Here is a 17,036-nt window from a genome sequence, read left to right as displayed (position 1 = left end):
AAAAAAATTGGCCATTTTTCGCACTGTAAATCCAGCAACACTGCTGCCATCTATGGCTGACACACCAGATCTTGTACATGACTGCCTGCAAACATTGGAAGCTGTTTATTCTTCAAGGCCAAATCTGAGAGACAAACAATTGATAAAAGAGTTTCAAGCAAAGAAGGGGGAGCACGGGTGGCTGGTAGCAAGGGATGGCCGCATTATCATCCCAGCTGCCTGGGTTCATGTGGTAGTAAAGAGCACTCATCATGGTACCCACTACGGACCCAGGGCCCTGGTAAGATGGATCAGTTACTATGTAACTAGAGTGGGATTAAGAGAGGCTGCCAAGGAGGTATCAGAGACATGTGAGGTCTGCCAGAGAAATAACCCATAAGGAGGGAGAAGAAAAACTTCAGGACATCAGAGAATAGGCAATGGGCCAGGAGAAGAATAGCAGGTGGATTTTACTGAGTTGCCCCGGCAACAAGAGATAAAATATCTCCTTGTCTTTGTGGACACTTTCTCTAATTGGGTTGAGTGCTTCCCATGTCGGACTGCCCAAGCCCGGGAGGTAGTCAAGACACTCCTACGAGAAATCATACCTCGCTTCGGACTTCCAAAAGGAATAGGGTCAGACAATGGCCCACATTTCATTGCACAAATTACTCAGAAGGTTTCTGAGTTCCTGGGAATCAGCTGGCATTTACACACCCCTTGGAGACCTCAGTCCAGTGGAAAGGTGGAACGTATGAATCAGACCTTAAAAAGACACCTTGCAAAGATTTGCCAAGAAGCTCGACTCAAATGGCCAGAGGCCCTACCCTTGGCCCTGTTACGAGTAAGGGTCGCACCACATTCTAAATTGGGATTAAGCCCGTTTGAAATAATGTATGGTAAGCCTTACCCTCTGAGTCTGCCCATGGGTACTGAACAACAGTTACATGTTTTAGGAGAGGGAATGATTAGAGAATATGTATGGTCCTTGGTTTCTGTTTTGTCTTCCATCCATCAGCAGGTACGGGACGTGCTGCAGACACAGGACCAGTATCCTGCCCTGGGAAATCGATTATTACCTGGGAGTTACGTCCTTGTGAAAGATTGGAACGAGGAACCACTTCGAGCCAGATGGAAAGGCCCATATAGGGTACTTCTAACGACCCCGACGGCCGCAAAGCTCGAAGGAATCAAGACTTGGATACATTCCAGTCGCCTAAAGCCGGTGGCTGGACCAGAACAAGAAGGAATCCCTGCAGACTCCGGGACCGGAGACAGAGAACAGTGGAAGGTGGAGCCAATAAGAGACTTGAAATTCCTATTCAAAAGAAAGGAACTTTGAATAATTTGACAATCTTTGATTAAGTTTTATAAGCCTTATTATGAAATTGTTCAAGGTTTTATTGTGGGGCACCCTGATCTGTCCACTCCTACTTATAGGAGGGGAAACCCTTTTACAACAAAAATTTGACCCTCAGGAAAATGTCTGGATTTATCTGGCCCGGGAAATTTTAAATAGAACGGACTTCTGCTTAGCGGGAGGGATCAATGCTCACCTGGTTTTTACCTCATGCTTAATCGCAGTACCAACCCCTTTAAAAATTTTACAAAATTATACTATGCTGAAGAATGTAGAGAAGAAAAGTACATATCAGAATATATATAAGTGGGGGACTATTGTAAAAGAGAAGAATAGAGACATGTTTTCCGTACGGGTTCAGGCAACAGCTAATGCTTCTGAATGTTTCCTAATAGTTAATTGTACTAATAATTGCTTCAAATTGAACCAAGGTAGAAGAATCCTTTGTAACAAGACCAATCAAATATCCTATGTATACAATGTTCACCTGTCGTCTTATCTATCTTCAGACCTAAGGTGAATCAAATGATTTTACAAACGAAGAAAGCTGAGAATACTAGGTTTGTGTTGAAACAAATTGAGTGGAGCAATTATAATAAAAATAATTAAAAATGCTCCAGAGGGGGAAAATGTTAGGTTTGACCTAGAAACCACTACACATAGCCCAAGCAAAAGTCTCTGTTCTGTAACTAATGCTCAATTGCAATGATAAGGAGAAGACAGTCTTAGATAAAGGAGACTTGAAAACAAAAATAGAATTAGTGGAGTAGGGCAAAGAGCTGATTTAAATATTAAGATTCACACCCCTAGGTGGGGAGAAAGTATGCTAATGAAACGTACATGTATGGAAATGAGATACATAGCTAAAACACAGGTATAGAGACATGCGCAGTAAAGAACTCCTTGCGTCACTCCCTTATAACCAATTAGCAAACAAGAATGCTTATGAAGGTCCAATACTCCTGTATAAAAGATGCTCATAATTAAGACTCTGTGTGCTTGTTACGTGAAATTATTCCGCTTGCACCTTGTATTGCTAGCAATAAATCTTTATACTTTCACCCCTGGTATCTTTATTGGCTTTTGCATACCGGGCACGATCCCAGACTTGAGCTGGGGCTCAACACTATCATCTGTTTAACATCCCACTGGAAGCCATTGTGTTCAGTAGGTGCACCATGCTAATATACAGTAGCTACACCCTGTGGCTAAATATGTATCTTCTGCTCTACTCCACCCAGACAGGTCAGCAGTGCAGCAGGTGGACCTCCCTTGAAGAATTGCCACCAATTCTTTGAATATTTCAATTACTTTCAGCTGTCCATTATGTCTCAACTAACTTTGTGCCATGAACAATCAGCCGTGCCAAAAAACCAAAATAAGATAGGGACTTACAAAAGGTGAAGATGGAAAGGATAGTACCCTGCACAGTAGTTAATACCTTGCTTAGAGATGCCAGAAGCATCTTCAAGGCCTGGTCTCGCCCATAACAGAGGTAGCTGTGAGTGTAAATCGAGTAGTTGGTGCCATACAGCCTGAAGAAAACTTTGGTGCTGTTGTCCTCAATGGTGCCACTAGGCTGGAAGGTTATTTGAGTTGAGGCTCCTCCAAGGTCCAGAGCTCCCAAAACTTCAGTTCCATACGGATGTACCCATTTCCCTGAAAAGGAGAACTGCCCCCACCATGCACAAGGAATTAATTTGGCTGTAAGGAAGTCCAAGCTAGCACCCTCGAAAATTTTGCATATAGGGACATAGGTCAGATGATATTCTATTTCGCCCAATGAAGTCCACACCTTCAGCAACACAATTTTGATCTCAATGCAAAGTCAAGATAAAGGGGGACAGAACCTCAACTGACATCCATCAGCCTAGACCCACTGACATCAGGAGAGCTAATTCAGTTCACACCTGCTAAAAATCTGCCCAAGTGGACAGAGGTCAAAGGCTCTCTCATGAGGGCCACTTGGCTTGCTTTGTTTGTACATTACAGCAAGAGTCACTGCCCAAATTTGCATGGTGAGAAGCTCAAATGGTTCCAAAAACAGACCCCACTCTGGGGTCTAAGTTTAAAAAAAAGAAAAAAAAAAAAAGAAAATACATTAGTTTGTCACCAGTGTCAATTCAGATTTAAGTAAAAAGTGAGCCGAGACCATTGCATTGGGCTGAAGTGGAGGTCAAGTTTCAATACTCTCAGTTTTATTTGGGGAGCATGACCTTTCTTCAGTTACCTGCATAAGACCTTCTGTCCCAGGTGGAAGTTAGCTCAGCACTACCCTGCCTCTCAGCTCCCCATAGCTTCATATCCATTTTAAGGATCTCCCATCTGGGTAAAGCACCAGCTCACTGTGTGAAAAGTCTACTCCCATGTCAGAGCCTCCATGGCAGCAAGGGACCAGGCCTCCAGCTTCTTCTGTCTTAGATTCACCCTTTGCCATGAAAATCCCCAGTTAGAGCCATGATGGGAGGGGCCAGAAGGGAACTGCATCAGGGAAGCAAAGCTGAGCTGCATTCATGGTGGGTCTTTTCCAACTCATTTCCCCAAAGAAAGCAGTTACCCCAGCGAACAAAGCCCTCATTGTCCCTCCACCCTCTGCCCACAACACGGACCTTGATGAGTGTCTCCAACAGGTAGTTGACCGTGATCCAGCCAAAGGAGCCTTCCTCATTCCCAGTGAGGATGCGAGCTCCTTGGAAGTCCACAGGGTACTCTTGAATGGCCTTGGAGACCTCTGCCAAGACCTGGTCAGCTTTTGTGCTGTTCAGCTCCCTGCAAAGGGAAAGGAGAGCGATTCTACTGGGAGCTCATGGGATACAGCATGGCACATGGTCACTGCAGCAAGATGAAGGGTTGCTGGTGCCATACAGCACTCCAATAAGCTTTCAAAGTGCCACTGATACTAACATTTAGCATCTACTGCAAAGGAGCAGGTATGCTCTGGGGACAAAAAAGAACCTGTTTCCACATCTACAGGTTTTCTGTGCTCTAGAGGACAAGGGAAACTCAGGGAAGGTCAGGAAGAGCCAGTAAACCAGGGGGTGCTGAGCGTGGAAGCAGCAGGGAGAGGGAGCCGAAACAATACTCCTGAACAGCACTCACTTGCACGTTGGTATAAGAGGGAAGTGGTCCATGCTATCACATAGTGGCTATCTATCCCTTCCCTCTGGATCACTGCTATGCCCTTCCTTTTTTAGACTGTTAACCCCCACTTCATTCCCCTCCAACATGTCCTGGTTGCTCCATTGAAGGGGATGTTGGGATACAGGTTCTTACCTAAACTGCTCTGTAGCTGGGCCTGGCGGAAAGTACCAGGAGAGATTAAGTGGACTGTTGCCAAGCTAATTTACCCATTGCTGCTGACTGATCTCCGCCACGTGGGGAGTAGGAAATTCCCATGTTTGTTCCTAACGCCCACTGCTATTGCACTGGCCTTGCATCTAATAAGGTCACTAGAGAACAAATCTAGTGTGCTGTGGAGAAAAGGCCTTCCCCTTTGCAAAGTGCTCCTTCACAGCAATGGTGGGGGTACCTCAGCAGCCGCATGCCTGCTGTCGCTCCAAGGTAGGTGGGTGTCTCCCTTTGTTGATTTGCAGGGATGACTGTCATAGCCTTGTCCAGACACACCTTCAGACTAGCTCCGGCCTTAGAGGGATTATTAATGTAACTGGAGATGCCAGGTCCTGGAACAAAGTATCTCAGTGAGAGCCTGGGCTCATCAGGATCAGCGAAAGATGAGGTGAAAACATTTCCGGATCTCTGGCCCGGAGAGTTACATGCAAGGCTCAAACCCTGCAAATACTGGACTGGTCATTAAAAGAACTGAACAGCCATCTCCAGTCAAGGAGTTTTCTTCAGCTCTTTTGTAACTATGTTAGAAGCATTGTGGAATAGCAACAGCCATGGATGGATATTTCATCCTTTCCAGCAGCCAGTGGAAGTTCAGTGAGCTTTCCCATGAGCTGCTGGGACTCTGGACCAGTACTGCTCTGCCCCGAGGGGTGTCTCTTAGGGGCAGCACTCAAAGCCGATTTGGCTGCATATGGTAACCTCTCTGGTGACCAAGAAGTGGTCAATCAAGCATTCTGCACTTTGTGGGGAAGGGAAGAGAAACCACAAGTAATTATGTTATTATTACATCTGCCCATGATTTTGGCATCTGTCCAACCAGCAACATGGACCTAGGTTCCAGGAAATTAATTTGCCTAGCAGGGGTGTCTCCCTATTTATCTAAGGAGGGGAAAGGTTGCTGTTAGCCCTGCAAGGGTAGAGGTACAAAATAAATATGCACAGACACATGTACAGATTAGTTCATGACGTGCATGGTACAGGGTCTTTTTGTTCACTGCAATTAAAACAGCTCATTTTATTTTTAGAGAGTCCTGTGCTATTTCTGGAATTTTTGATAAGAAAATTAGTTTGTCCTCTCCCATTGGCCAAGGCCAGAAATAGGATGGGTGCATCAATATTTACCTTCCCCAAGTCCCTACGGCTATTAATTCCATTAGCGCAAGCTCACTCACTTTTCCCCACCTGCCAAAAGCCTCTGCCTGGACCTTTGCTTTGGAACTCAGTTAACCAGTAACCTGGCTCATGGCAGCCTCAGAGCCTCCTCTTAGCACTGTGGTCTTTGCCCAAAGCTGTGGGGCAGAGGTTTCAATCTTTGCCTAGCACTGCCTGCCTGTGCCTTGCCAGACTATCCCACATGTACCTGGAGATACCCATTCTGATTTCAGCAGGGGAATGACCGGGCATGTGCTGGGTTTACATTCCCATGCCCTCCTCTGCCACCCTTTGCGTTTGGTGGAAATTATAGCTTAACCCTTCTTAAAAAGGCGAGTCATTTAGTTTTCTTCAAAGCTCAGCTTAATACAAGATCCCCTCATGGGTCACTGCCATTACCCCTCACTCCTAAGCTACAATACTTCTTCCCTTTCTAATCCTAGCTCCAGCCTCTCAGTCTCAACTAGCAACCACTTCTTAGTCGCCAGTGCAGACAATTCCTGACACTCAAGCCCATGCTAGTCCATTCCTAAGTCTCCTCACCTTCTAGCTATGCTGATACTTCTCAATCCCAAACTGCAACCTCCCTACTACTACCTTTCCGTACCTCTCTTGGGCACAGATAAACTACTCATTCAGAGCTGGATAGTGGTTTTGTTTTAAAACACAAGGTGAGGAAACTGCAAACTCATGTTCACTTACAAGGCCAGGCACATGGGAAGCCAAGATAAACTAGCTAGAAGATGGAGCCACAACCCTTGATAATGTGCCCTATAGGTGTAAGCTGGTGCTAGTCTTCCACTAGCTACTTCTCCAACAAAGTAAAAGCCAGAGGCTGGCAATAAGACAAGCCAGTTGGTCACTATACTACAAAGCCTAAAAAGAGAGGGAGAAAAGATAGAAATGCATGAGCCCACTTACCTGCAACAGTACAGGCCTCTACCTGGCTGACAATGCCAGTGTCATTCTCCTTATCTGCTGGCCACTGGTAGATGTAGAGAGCGGTGTGTGAGGACCCCGCATCAAATACCATCGCGTACTACAGGGGAAATGGGGGGGAAACAGAAAATTACAGCGAATGTCACTTCTGTAGACCAGCAGTGGGACAACCCCACTACAATCCAAAAGCCAGCAAGGAGGAGATAGCTGGACCCCAGCAGCTGTACCACAGAGGGTAACTGGAAGTGCTAACAGTAAGAGATGCTTAGAGGCCAGGAGCAGAGATTAGCCACAACGGGTTTAAAGGCCATCTGTAATGCACAGACATACGTAATGCCTAAGGAATAGAAACCAGGGTGTTGGCTCAAAAGCAGAAGCCCCAGTAGCTGAGCTCACAAGGAAGACCTCACCAGCACTAGGTAGTGGGAAAGCCAGATACCACATGCCCAAGCAGTGTCCTCACCCCACTGTGAACTGCCACAAACTGCTGAAACCTTGGGTCAATGCTTTAGATTGAATTGCAGCCCAGAATCCAGGTGCTACTCATGGACAGATGCCTGAGCTAAAGCCACAGCTCCTACCTTGGTACCCGGAGGCAGGAGAACATTCTTCACCTCCACAGCAATGAGAATGAGAGCAATGATGCTGAATACAGCAACTACGAAGAGACTCCCAACAACAGCTGTCCAGCGGCTGCATCCCATTCCTGCCCCAATCTGTGAAGACAGGAGGAGATCAGATCCCTCTTTTCCCTGGCACCCACCCTCACATATACTATCAGTTCAGCCTCACCAGAACATCCCTGCTGGCCTCCTGTACCCAGGGTTCAAATTACACTTTGGCTGAGGCAGGGGGTTCTGCAAAAAAATGGACCTGCCCATCACAATGCCCTAATAACATCGGAGACCCCCATAGGTTATGGTTTTCAAATCTTATAGGGGGGCTCTCATCTCTTATGGGGGGGTGCAGCCTACCTTTCCCCCTACCCCAAGCTCCCCCATAATTCAAACCCTGACTGTTCCTTTGTTCACAGCTGTGGTGTCAAAGTTGCAGGCCCATCTGAGCAGAGGACTAACCCCACATAACAGACCCTGTGAAAGCAAAAACCACATGTGGGCTCAAAGTAGCCACTCAGCTTTTCAGAGCATGATCTCTCCCTGTAATGCTACACTGGAGTGGCTAGACTGTCTTCTCCACCCTCCATAAATGGGGATGCACAGCCTGTCATTTTGGGGCCAACATGTTCTAGCCCCACTGCTGCTTTTTCCCCATCCTTTCACCCTCCACACACAGTCTGAGCATCAGCACTCAGAGCTCAGAAATTACACATAAACTGGTATAAGTTATCAGAAACTGGTTCCAATCTGTAATGCAACAGAAGTTCAGTGCACATAAACCACTTTCAAAATGGCCAAAACCGGCTTAAGATAAACCTGGATTGATGTACTTTCAGACTTGACCTATTTAGGTTAAATAGATTTTTTCAACTTCTGTCCCAGATCCCCTCCAGATTCAAGTTAAATCTCAGTTCCCCAGCATCTCAGATTGCTTTATGCCTCACCCACAAGCTTTCCCTCGCAGGTTGGGCAGGTTAGCCTTGGCCCAAGCTGCCTGCTCCAGCTGAGCAGGGAGGCGTGCTCTAGGCTCCCACCCCCTTCCTGGCTTCTGGCCTGGGCCACTGCAGACACATGGCTGCATTTCTAGAATCAAATGTGCACTTGCATATTGGTTCAATCTAGACAGTTTAGACTAACCTGTGACGATTGAATCGATTTGGCCTTGAGCTCTTTGACTTTCTGTACTTAGCCCAAGTGTTGGGAGCATTGGGGCACCAGGCAAGTGCCTGAATGTTGTGAATCACATTTGAACTGAAATTCTGAACAGGTTTTTCCATTCTCCAATTTACCTGAACAATGAAAGAGGCCCCATGGGGCTGTCCAGACTTCTATCCTCCCAGAGTCTAGAAAGGATGGTGAGCTTGCTTATAGTTTGGTATTGCAGGTAGGCTAGAAGGATGGGCTTATACGCGTGGCCTCATCAACCAGCAGAGTGCAATTAATGGGAAAAGCCTGGCTGCAACTAGGATGGGCTAAGGGTAAAAGCTATTCCCAACTAATCCATTCCCCCTTATAGCTCCCAGGATAATCCTCCTGCCTGCTTGTGGATTACATGCCTCAAGGAAATTACAAGCTGTTATGAGCTCATGCCTTGGTCACTAACTAGTCGAGTCATGAACACAGAGGGAAATCCAGGATTGCTGTTGGCACCATGGAGACGGGGGTGGACAGAGTTGGGAGGAACAGGGAACCCTAGAGAGGCAGACAGTGCAATGCTCTGCTAGGTAACCTGATACCACCTGGAGGGGTTCCCTTGGCCTCCAGTGAAGTCAGAATAGTTAAGCAAACATATTTGCTCCTGTGGATAGTTATTGCACAATATCCCAGGGCAGCCCTGGGAACTCATCGTGGTCACCTCTTCCAGAGCTAGAGCATGCCAAAGGACAGCCCAGACATCAGACTCTGTACATCTATGCTGATTCACTGTCCATACAGTCATTCACCAAGCACAAAGCACATGCAATGAGATACCACCAACCTTTCAAGCAGAGTAAAGGGCCAACCCATTAAAATGAGAGCAAATCAATTCACACCTCCCATTGAGGTGCTCAGTTCCTTGCTGGAGCTGATCCCAAGGCAGTATAAATAGTGTGAGAAAATAAGCCAGAGTCTGCTTTTACCTGACCAATGTCCTATCTTAGTACACAAAATAGCTGACCTCACCAGACCCTCACCATTGTCATTGCCAATCAAAGTTTACTTCTCTTCACTCTGCATCATTTCCATCCCCTCCCCAAACTCATGTGTCTCTATAGCCTCCAGCTGATCAACAAGAACAGCAACAGTAGGAAAGGATGGGTGGTTTAATGGAATTAGCATTAGGGTTGACTTCAGGAAATACAAGGTCAAGTCCCAGCTGAACTACAGATCATGTCTTCCACTATAGCCGTTTGCCTCATCTAATCCAGTAACACTGGTATTATGGCTCTTCACAGAAAATGTTTCTCTTTCTGTATGGATTAGACAGGTCTTCTCCACAGTGATGAACAACTTAATATAGGGGTTTAAGAAAGTAGTCCACTATCATACTTGGCCATTTATTTGCTGTTGCTTAAAACAAGCATATACATACATTCAATACACACCATGTCCACAGCTCTTCTAGGGATGCATGTGTTGGTGAGATTTTTTCATTAACACTGACTGCTCATGTAGTACCAAGGCCAATTAGGACAGGGTGTCACTACTGTAAACTGCTTCAGTCTGGCATTTAGAGCTCACCATTTAGTAACCTAATGCTATTTAGGACATACCAAAAAGAGGAGGACATGCTTTCCCTTCACTCTGCTAGTTCAGTGGCATTAACGGGAGTCAAAATATATTTGGATGCTATGGTGAAAATGGCCAAATAAATCTGGTATATAAGTATCACAAATATAGGAGCCTAACTGCACAGCACTAGACAGAGTGATTGCAGACAGCTTCCGCTATTGAAAAAGCTCAGAGTAGTTCCTGTCCGTCATGTTTTTTGCATGAGTTTACTGAACACACACAAATGTGCATGAAGCACAGCTTGTTTTGCAGTATTGTTTTACTGCAGACTGACATACAGACAGAAGACACATCAGTTGTTTCATTAGTGGTTTGCTATGGTTTTCTCGGGGGGAAAAAATTGGAAAGTTATGCAATGAGAAAGACTTGAGCAAATAGTCAATGGTTTTAGATTGTGCACATTAGGAACCATTATGATCTGCAGTAAATCTGTGTATTTGGATGGGAGCAGAAGGATGTCTTTTACACAGTTGACTCGTTACCCAAGTTCTCTCTCTAGGTCCTTTCCATCGCTCACACAGCACCAAGGACTTTGCAGGACAAACTCTGCCCTAACACTTTTGTAGCTCTGTTACCTTCCCTGCATTTGCACAGCACCAATTGACTGACACTTAGTCACACAACTGGCACTGGTACACAGAAAGGAGCAGAACACAGCCTCTCCCGTAGCTGGGCTGCACTGAGAGGAGTGGAAAGTCAGCAAAACATGCTGAGTTCCCAAGAGCAGCTCAGATACTCGGACTGGGAGCCTGTCAGCTGAGTAAGAGCAGAATGTTTGCATGGAACCAGGGTTCGGAGCACAGCTGCACTTTCAGTGGCTTCCTACCAAGCTACTGACAGGGAAAATACCTGCCTCTCTTCCCACCTCCAGGCCCCATGACTCACCTGTGCTGGTGCAGATGAGAGGAATGTTTGGGCTCCTGGAGTTGCAAACTCTGCCAGTCTTAGTCTGTCCCCCCAGAGAGCGGTGTCCTGCGCCTGGGACAAGAGCTGCCCGGGAACCTCTCAGTCCTGCTTTGTAGGCGCACAGCACAGTCCCAAGGTAGAGTCCCCTCCCCTTGGCCTGCGACCAATCACCTGCCCACAGGAGAGAGGCCATTCTTCCCAGAGCTTCTCTTTCTGCAGGTCCAGGTGATACAGGCAGGTTGTACTACTTGGCTCTGTCCCAAGTACCCAGACGTCATCATAACCTCAAGCTTTCAATATTAACCACTTCACTGCTGGGGAAAGGGTGTGACCACATGGCCAAAAGCCTCAGTCCATGGTCTGAATGCTGCTATCCTGGATGTACTGTGTAGTATCACCCTGATTAATGAGGGATGTTTATAAAGAAACAGATTCCAGGGTACCTGCACTTCCTGGCAGCAGTGAAAGGGGTTTAGCATGCATATTGATATTCCCCCCAAATCCATCATAAATGCAGTAGGCAATGCAATATACCTTCCTGCACTGACTTAGAGGGACCCTAAGGCCATGGGAGCAGGAAGGTCACTCATCCCAAGGAAGCCATGCCAGCTTGGAGCTCCACTGCTGCTTCAGTCCAAGATGCAAGTCACTCCCTTGGGCCTCTGCTCAGTGAAGCAGGTCAGCTTCCCTTTCATCTGCTGCTACTTGGCAATAGATATACAGACAGATGGAGGGAAAGAAGCCTCCACCCCAGACCTCAGCTCCCACAGTATTCCAGCATTGGCTTCCTCCACCTGTGGCTCTGCAGTGCCCCTCATCCCTGGCTCACCACCCACTTCTATGCCAGCCTAGAGTCTCTATACACATAACTGCACTAATGCACCCAATTCTGGCCAGGTATTCCAGTCTTCTCTTCCAGTAGCACATCACCACAGACATCCTTCAGACCTTATCAACAGGGATCCTGATTTTCTCTCTCTAAAAATCCCAAATTCTGTGATTTAAAAAAATTTGCAAATTCTCCAATTAAAAACACAAATTTTGGGTTTTTCTGTGATCAAAATGAAATGCCACTACACACACACACACACACGTATGTATGTATTCATTGAACATAATGTTTTATTGATCTATTTACAATTTTAAAGCAATTTGGAAGCCTACCAGTGCCTCAGTCACTATAATAAAACACATTCTAAATACTTATAAATTCTGCCATTTGATTTGGGGTTTTTTAATTCCTGCCCCATTCACTCACCAGGATGCAGGTCCAGCTGCAGCTCTCTCCCTCACCTCTGCCCCCACCCCTGCCCCTGCTGCTTGTGGTGCTCAGCAGCCCTGATATACTGGCGCCTTGCTCATGCCAGTGCCCCGCACTCCCCACCCACAGCCCCCTGCCCCCCAGCCCTGCTGGAGTGTTCCCCAGCTCCCAGGGCTATGGGGCCAGGGAACCTGGGTCTGTGACCCCCTGCCCCCCCAGCAGCACCTGAACCCTAGCTTCTGCCTGTGGGAGACAGCATCTGGTGCAGCCTGAGCAGAGTGCAGAGCCCAGCTTCCCCATGGGTTGCGCAGCCAGAGTGGAGCCCATGCCAGGGGGTGGATGCAGGCTGCCAGCTGTGGGCTTGGGGCTCCTGGCCCTGGTGTCCTCCCCACTTCGTGGCTCAGAGGGCAAGACCTGGGGCAAGAGGGCAGAGTGGGGCACAGAGGCTCGGTCTCACTGCTGGGAGCCCTGCACTGCCATGGCAAGGTAACCCCTGTCTACTCGGCAGCAGCAGGGGAGCACAACTCTATGCTACCACCCCCACTGCTGCTGGGTGGGCAAGCGGCATCTCACCATCGCAGTGTGGGGCTCACAGCAGAGGCACCAACTCTCCCCATCCCACTCTGCCCTCCCACAGTGGGTCTCACCCACTGTACTGCAGAGGCCCCAGAGGGAGGGCAGCATGGTGGGGAGCCCCAAGCCTGCAGCAGGCAGCTTGCATCTGTCCCACCCCGCATACAAATCTGGGAGGCACGTGCCCTCTATGTCTCCCCCGCAGAGTGCATGCAGCGACAGGGAGGCAGCCCCCTACACTGCTGCCCAAACCAGCTGCCCATGGCTCGGTCCTGCTCCCCACCCAGGCCCTGCAGCCGCACATTCAAGCTCCAAACCCCATGACCCACCCCAGCTGGGCAGCAGCCTCAGCCCTGCCTAATTCCCTCCCTCCCTATGGGGGGCCTCAGTCCCCCCTGACTCCAGACTTATATGCAGGGAGCTGCAGGAGCTGTTCTCATGCTGCCTGGCTGCCATGTGAATGTGTGCATGCACACATGCACGTGGCACCCCCTGCCTGATGGCCCTCCTCCCGCTCCCCCCGGCCCCTTGCAGACTGAAACTGTACCAGCCTACAAGGGGAAACCCACTGTTTCCCTTGTTTTTCTCTGTTAAAGAAGAAAATTCACTTTTTTCTCCTTAAAGAGAGAGAGAAAATCCACTTCTTTCTCCTTAAAATGAGAAAATCTGGGTTTTACCTGTTTTTTCTGTGGTGAAGCCCCCTTTATCTTATGGTTCCTGCTAAATTCTGGGGCAGCCTCATGGGCCTGATCTGTACTGAGGACCACACAGATCTGTACTGAGGACTTCCTTTGTCTGAAACAAAGGCTGTCCAAATATACCTCAGCCCTGCAGTGTGCACACACAGCACAGCCCTAAGAAACTCCCTTTACCTTGGCCCCTGATCAATCAATCAACTGCCTACAAGAACGAGCCATTCTTCTCAGAAATGAGGGTGAATTGTCCAATGGGCAGGGCACTTGCTGGAAACCTGGGTAAGAACCAGGGTGAGGTGCTTTTCTACACCTCCTTTCCAACTCTTGACTATTCCCATTGTAAGTTAATCAAACCAGGAGCCATCTTTCACTTTGTGTCTATGCAGCACCCTGCACCAGGGAGCCAGTACTCAGCTGAGTCTGCGGGGCACTACTCTCAATATCAATAATGTTGGAAACCCACCAAATTAATTTTGCTTATGAACCAATGGGATGTAGTTGCCCTCTACCAAGAGCATGAGCCCCAAGGGCCATCAGATGTCCCTTGATGAGACTTCATCAAAGTGGCACTTCCTGCTGAGATACCCAGAAAGGTATCTCTCCCAGTGGGCTGGAGAAGGAGGGCTGCAACATTATAGTTAAACAGCATAGGTCACTCCAGTGAAGGAGTTATTTTAACCTGTTCACTGATGGATTCAATTCCATGCCCCATTGCTCAATGAATACTGTGCTGGAGATGCCCCCAACCTGTTTTGGGGCAGGGAGGATGAAAACGAAGCAGGGAAGAGCTCGCTGTCATTGGCAGGGTCCCTGCTGCAAGCCCTAGGCCAGTCTACAGGAGAATCTGGCACATACCTCTGGCCAGTCCCTGAGTGTTCAGCTCTTGGCCCATCTCTCCTGGCTCAAGGGGTGATCCACCCCTGCGAGCTAACACCTCAAGGTGCATTCAGTACAGTAGTTAGTTACTCACCCATTCATGCGACTTTTGTACATGCTGGAGGAGTTGTGGCTCTGGCTGCTCAGGCTTTCCTCCCTCTGGACCCTGCAGAAGGGGCCTTGTGACCCCATCCTCCTGGTTCCTGTCCTCCAGCATGGTCCCCCCAGCAGGGCCAGCTGCCTTCACTATATGGCTGGCACTGCCCTCACACTTGCCTCTTCTGTACAAAGGTTTCTATATAGTACTGAGCTTGACCAGACATTTTACTCCTGTTGAACCTCCATAACACAGCTACTCCAGAAGAACAGAGAGAAAGACTGATCATTTAGTGTCAGTGGTGCCAGGGGTACAACCAGGCCATAGGCAATCAGGGCTTGACCCCTGCAGGTCACAAGCCTAGGCAGATCAGGAAGATATAGGCAGGAGTCATGGGGAATCAGGAACAGGCGGGTCAGGAGGCCAATCTCTAGAAGAGACTGAGACACAGGTGGTCACCTTAACTAGAATCACAAGCTGAGGGAAGGGGTGGGTGGGAATCAGGAAAAAGAAGCAGGGATCCAGCCTAGCATCATTAGCCAAGGGGTTTGCAACAGGGAGCTGGAGCTGAACAAGATCAGAACAGGACCAGAACATAGACAATCCCCAGGTTATGCTACAAGTCAGGAGCTGGCCAACAGAAAAGCGGTCTGGCAGCTCACAGGGTCAAGGAGCCAGCAAGACAATCTGAAAGCATACAGGGTCAGGCTGGAACCAGGAAGCCAATCAGCAGGACCCAGGGAATAGGAAACCAGGAACAACAGGTCAGAAGCCTGGCACTAACAGAGAAGTATATCTCCTGTTAAGTAACTGGCTGGGTACTAACAGGGCTGCTGCTTAGAAGAGCCAGTCATGCCCATGCCAGCAACTGGGCCAGCTGGGGGTACTTAGGCCACTGGCAGCCAGACCCACTCAGGAAACCAGGGCCAGCTGGGGTCAATGACCCTGCCTGCTGTCGTGGCTCCTGACACATGGGACATATGTGCATCTGCAAGTTGTGTGCACATTACAAGGGACAGTAGGCACATGCCTTGGTGGCCCTGCAAATTTGTACATTATCATCTATTTAACTATGCTGCAGCTAATGCCCTCCTTTACAGCAGGTGCCAGGCAGACTCAGGGCTGCTCTCTGCATCTGTCCAAGCCCCTTGTTACACATGTGACAGGAACATGGCTGGTAGGTGGTTTTCCATTACCAGGAGCTTGTAAGGGGAGGATCATGAGAGGTAGGGTGTGCCTTCCACTCAGTCAGTCTGGGGCTGATCCTGATTTGCAGCAACAAGAAGTTTGCTAAATTGCTGAGGTCACCAGGTGAGGCCAGCCTTGCCTCCATGCTGGAAAGACTTGCCCTGGGCTTTCCTCAGCAGTTGTTGTAGAGCTCCCTGCTGCTAGAGGACACCAAACTGAAGGGACAGAGTCTGAAATAGCCAGGCCCTTGCTTCCATTGAATCTAATTCTCTCTCTTCTTTCCCATGCCTGTCACTCTGAAATCTGGTTTCACATAAGTGCCCACTGAAGACTGGGATTCACTTTGTGAGCAGACTAGTGGCTCATTCAGACTGGGTGGACTGCAGCAGTTGTTTTGCAGGTCAGCACTCTCACAGGGGGAGAGGGAGTAGCAGTGCTTGGAGCTAACAAAGGCATGGGGACAGCCTTCTTTTGGGGACATGGTAGGAGCTTGCTATGTGCAAGAGGATCCAGCAATGTATCAAAGTGGTTCATTCACTGATGAAGAGGAAAAGATCAGGGAACTAGGCTTATTTAGTCTGCAGAAAGGGGTGGGATTTGATAGCAGCCTTTAACTACCTGAAGGGTGGTTCAAAAGAAGCTGGACCTAGACTGTTTTCAGTGATGGCAGATGACAGAACAAGGAGCAATGGACTCAAGTTGCAGCAAGGGAAGTTTTGGGCAGATATTAAGAAAAAACTTTCTTGCAAGGGGGGTGGTGAAGCGCTGGAACAGGTTACTTACAGAGGATGTGGAATCTCCATCCTTGGAGGTTTTTAAGGCCTAGCTCAACAAAGCTCTGGCTGGGATGATCTAGTTGGGGAAGGCTCTGCTTTGAGCAGGGGTTTGGACTAGATAACCTCCTGAGGTCCCTTCTAACCCTAATTTTCTATGATACTATGATCACATCCATCTGGCTTCAACTCCCATATCCAAATGACCAGGTAGCCATTTACAGCTGGGTGAGTTGGAGGTGGCCTTTGGTAAAAGTCCAGAATGAAGCTCAAGCTCTTACCCTACAGCTGTGGTTAGATACCTGCTACCACACCACACAGAGCATGTAGGAAATAATATTTATTAGGAACAGAAATGCATGGTTAGTCCAAAACAACAGGCACCAACTTCTGGCAGACTGGGGCCACACTGGAGCCAGATCAGAAGCAACAATGCTACTGCAGAGAATAAGCAAGATCTCCCAGGTCTAGAGGATATTCCTGCTATCCAGTTCATTCCT

General features: G+C 48.2%; 1 protein-coding gene across 5 annotated transcripts in view; it reads right to left on the bottom strand.

Moving 5' to 3' along the window:
- LOC102381801 (ectonucleoside triphosphate diphosphohydrolase 8-like) overlaps positions 1–15,293 on the bottom strand; it is a 24,909-nt gene extending 9,616 nt beyond the window's left edge. The window contains exons 1-6 of one of the 5 annotated variants that reach the window (XM_006022681.2): positions 15,275–15,293; positions 7,360–7,494; positions 6,761–6,878; positions 4,869–5,019; positions 3,949–4,108; positions 2,781–3,011 (exon numbers count right to left, since the gene is read on the bottom strand). In XM_006022681.2, the coding sequence (XP_006022743.1) occupies positions 2,781–3,011; positions 3,949–4,108; positions 4,869–5,019; positions 6,761–6,878; positions 7,360–7,482 (783 nt within the window). In that variant the 5' untranslated portion in view covers positions 7,483–7,494; positions 15,275–15,293. Of the gene's footprint in view, positions 1–2,780; positions 3,012–3,948; positions 4,109–4,868; positions 5,020–6,760; positions 6,879–7,359; positions 7,495–11,052; positions 11,161–13,584; positions 13,604–14,572; positions 14,936–15,274 lie in introns of those variants that run through there. The other 4 variants (XM_006022680.1, XM_006022682.2, XM_014519497.2 and 1 more) reach the window with 4 other exon arrangements.
- Positions 15,294–17,036: the final 1,743 nt, after the last annotated feature.

The sequence above is a fragment of the Alligator sinensis genome, unplaced genomic scaffold (genome assembly GCF_000455745.1).
Source record: "Alligator sinensis unplaced genomic scaffold, ASM45574v1 scaffold235_1, whole genome shotgun sequence".
Taxonomy (NCBI): domain Eukaryota; kingdom Metazoa; phylum Chordata; order Crocodylia; family Alligatoridae; genus Alligator; species Alligator sinensis.
The sequence above is the reverse complement of the archived record's forward strand: the minus strand, read 5'-3'. Positions and strand labels throughout refer to the sequence as shown.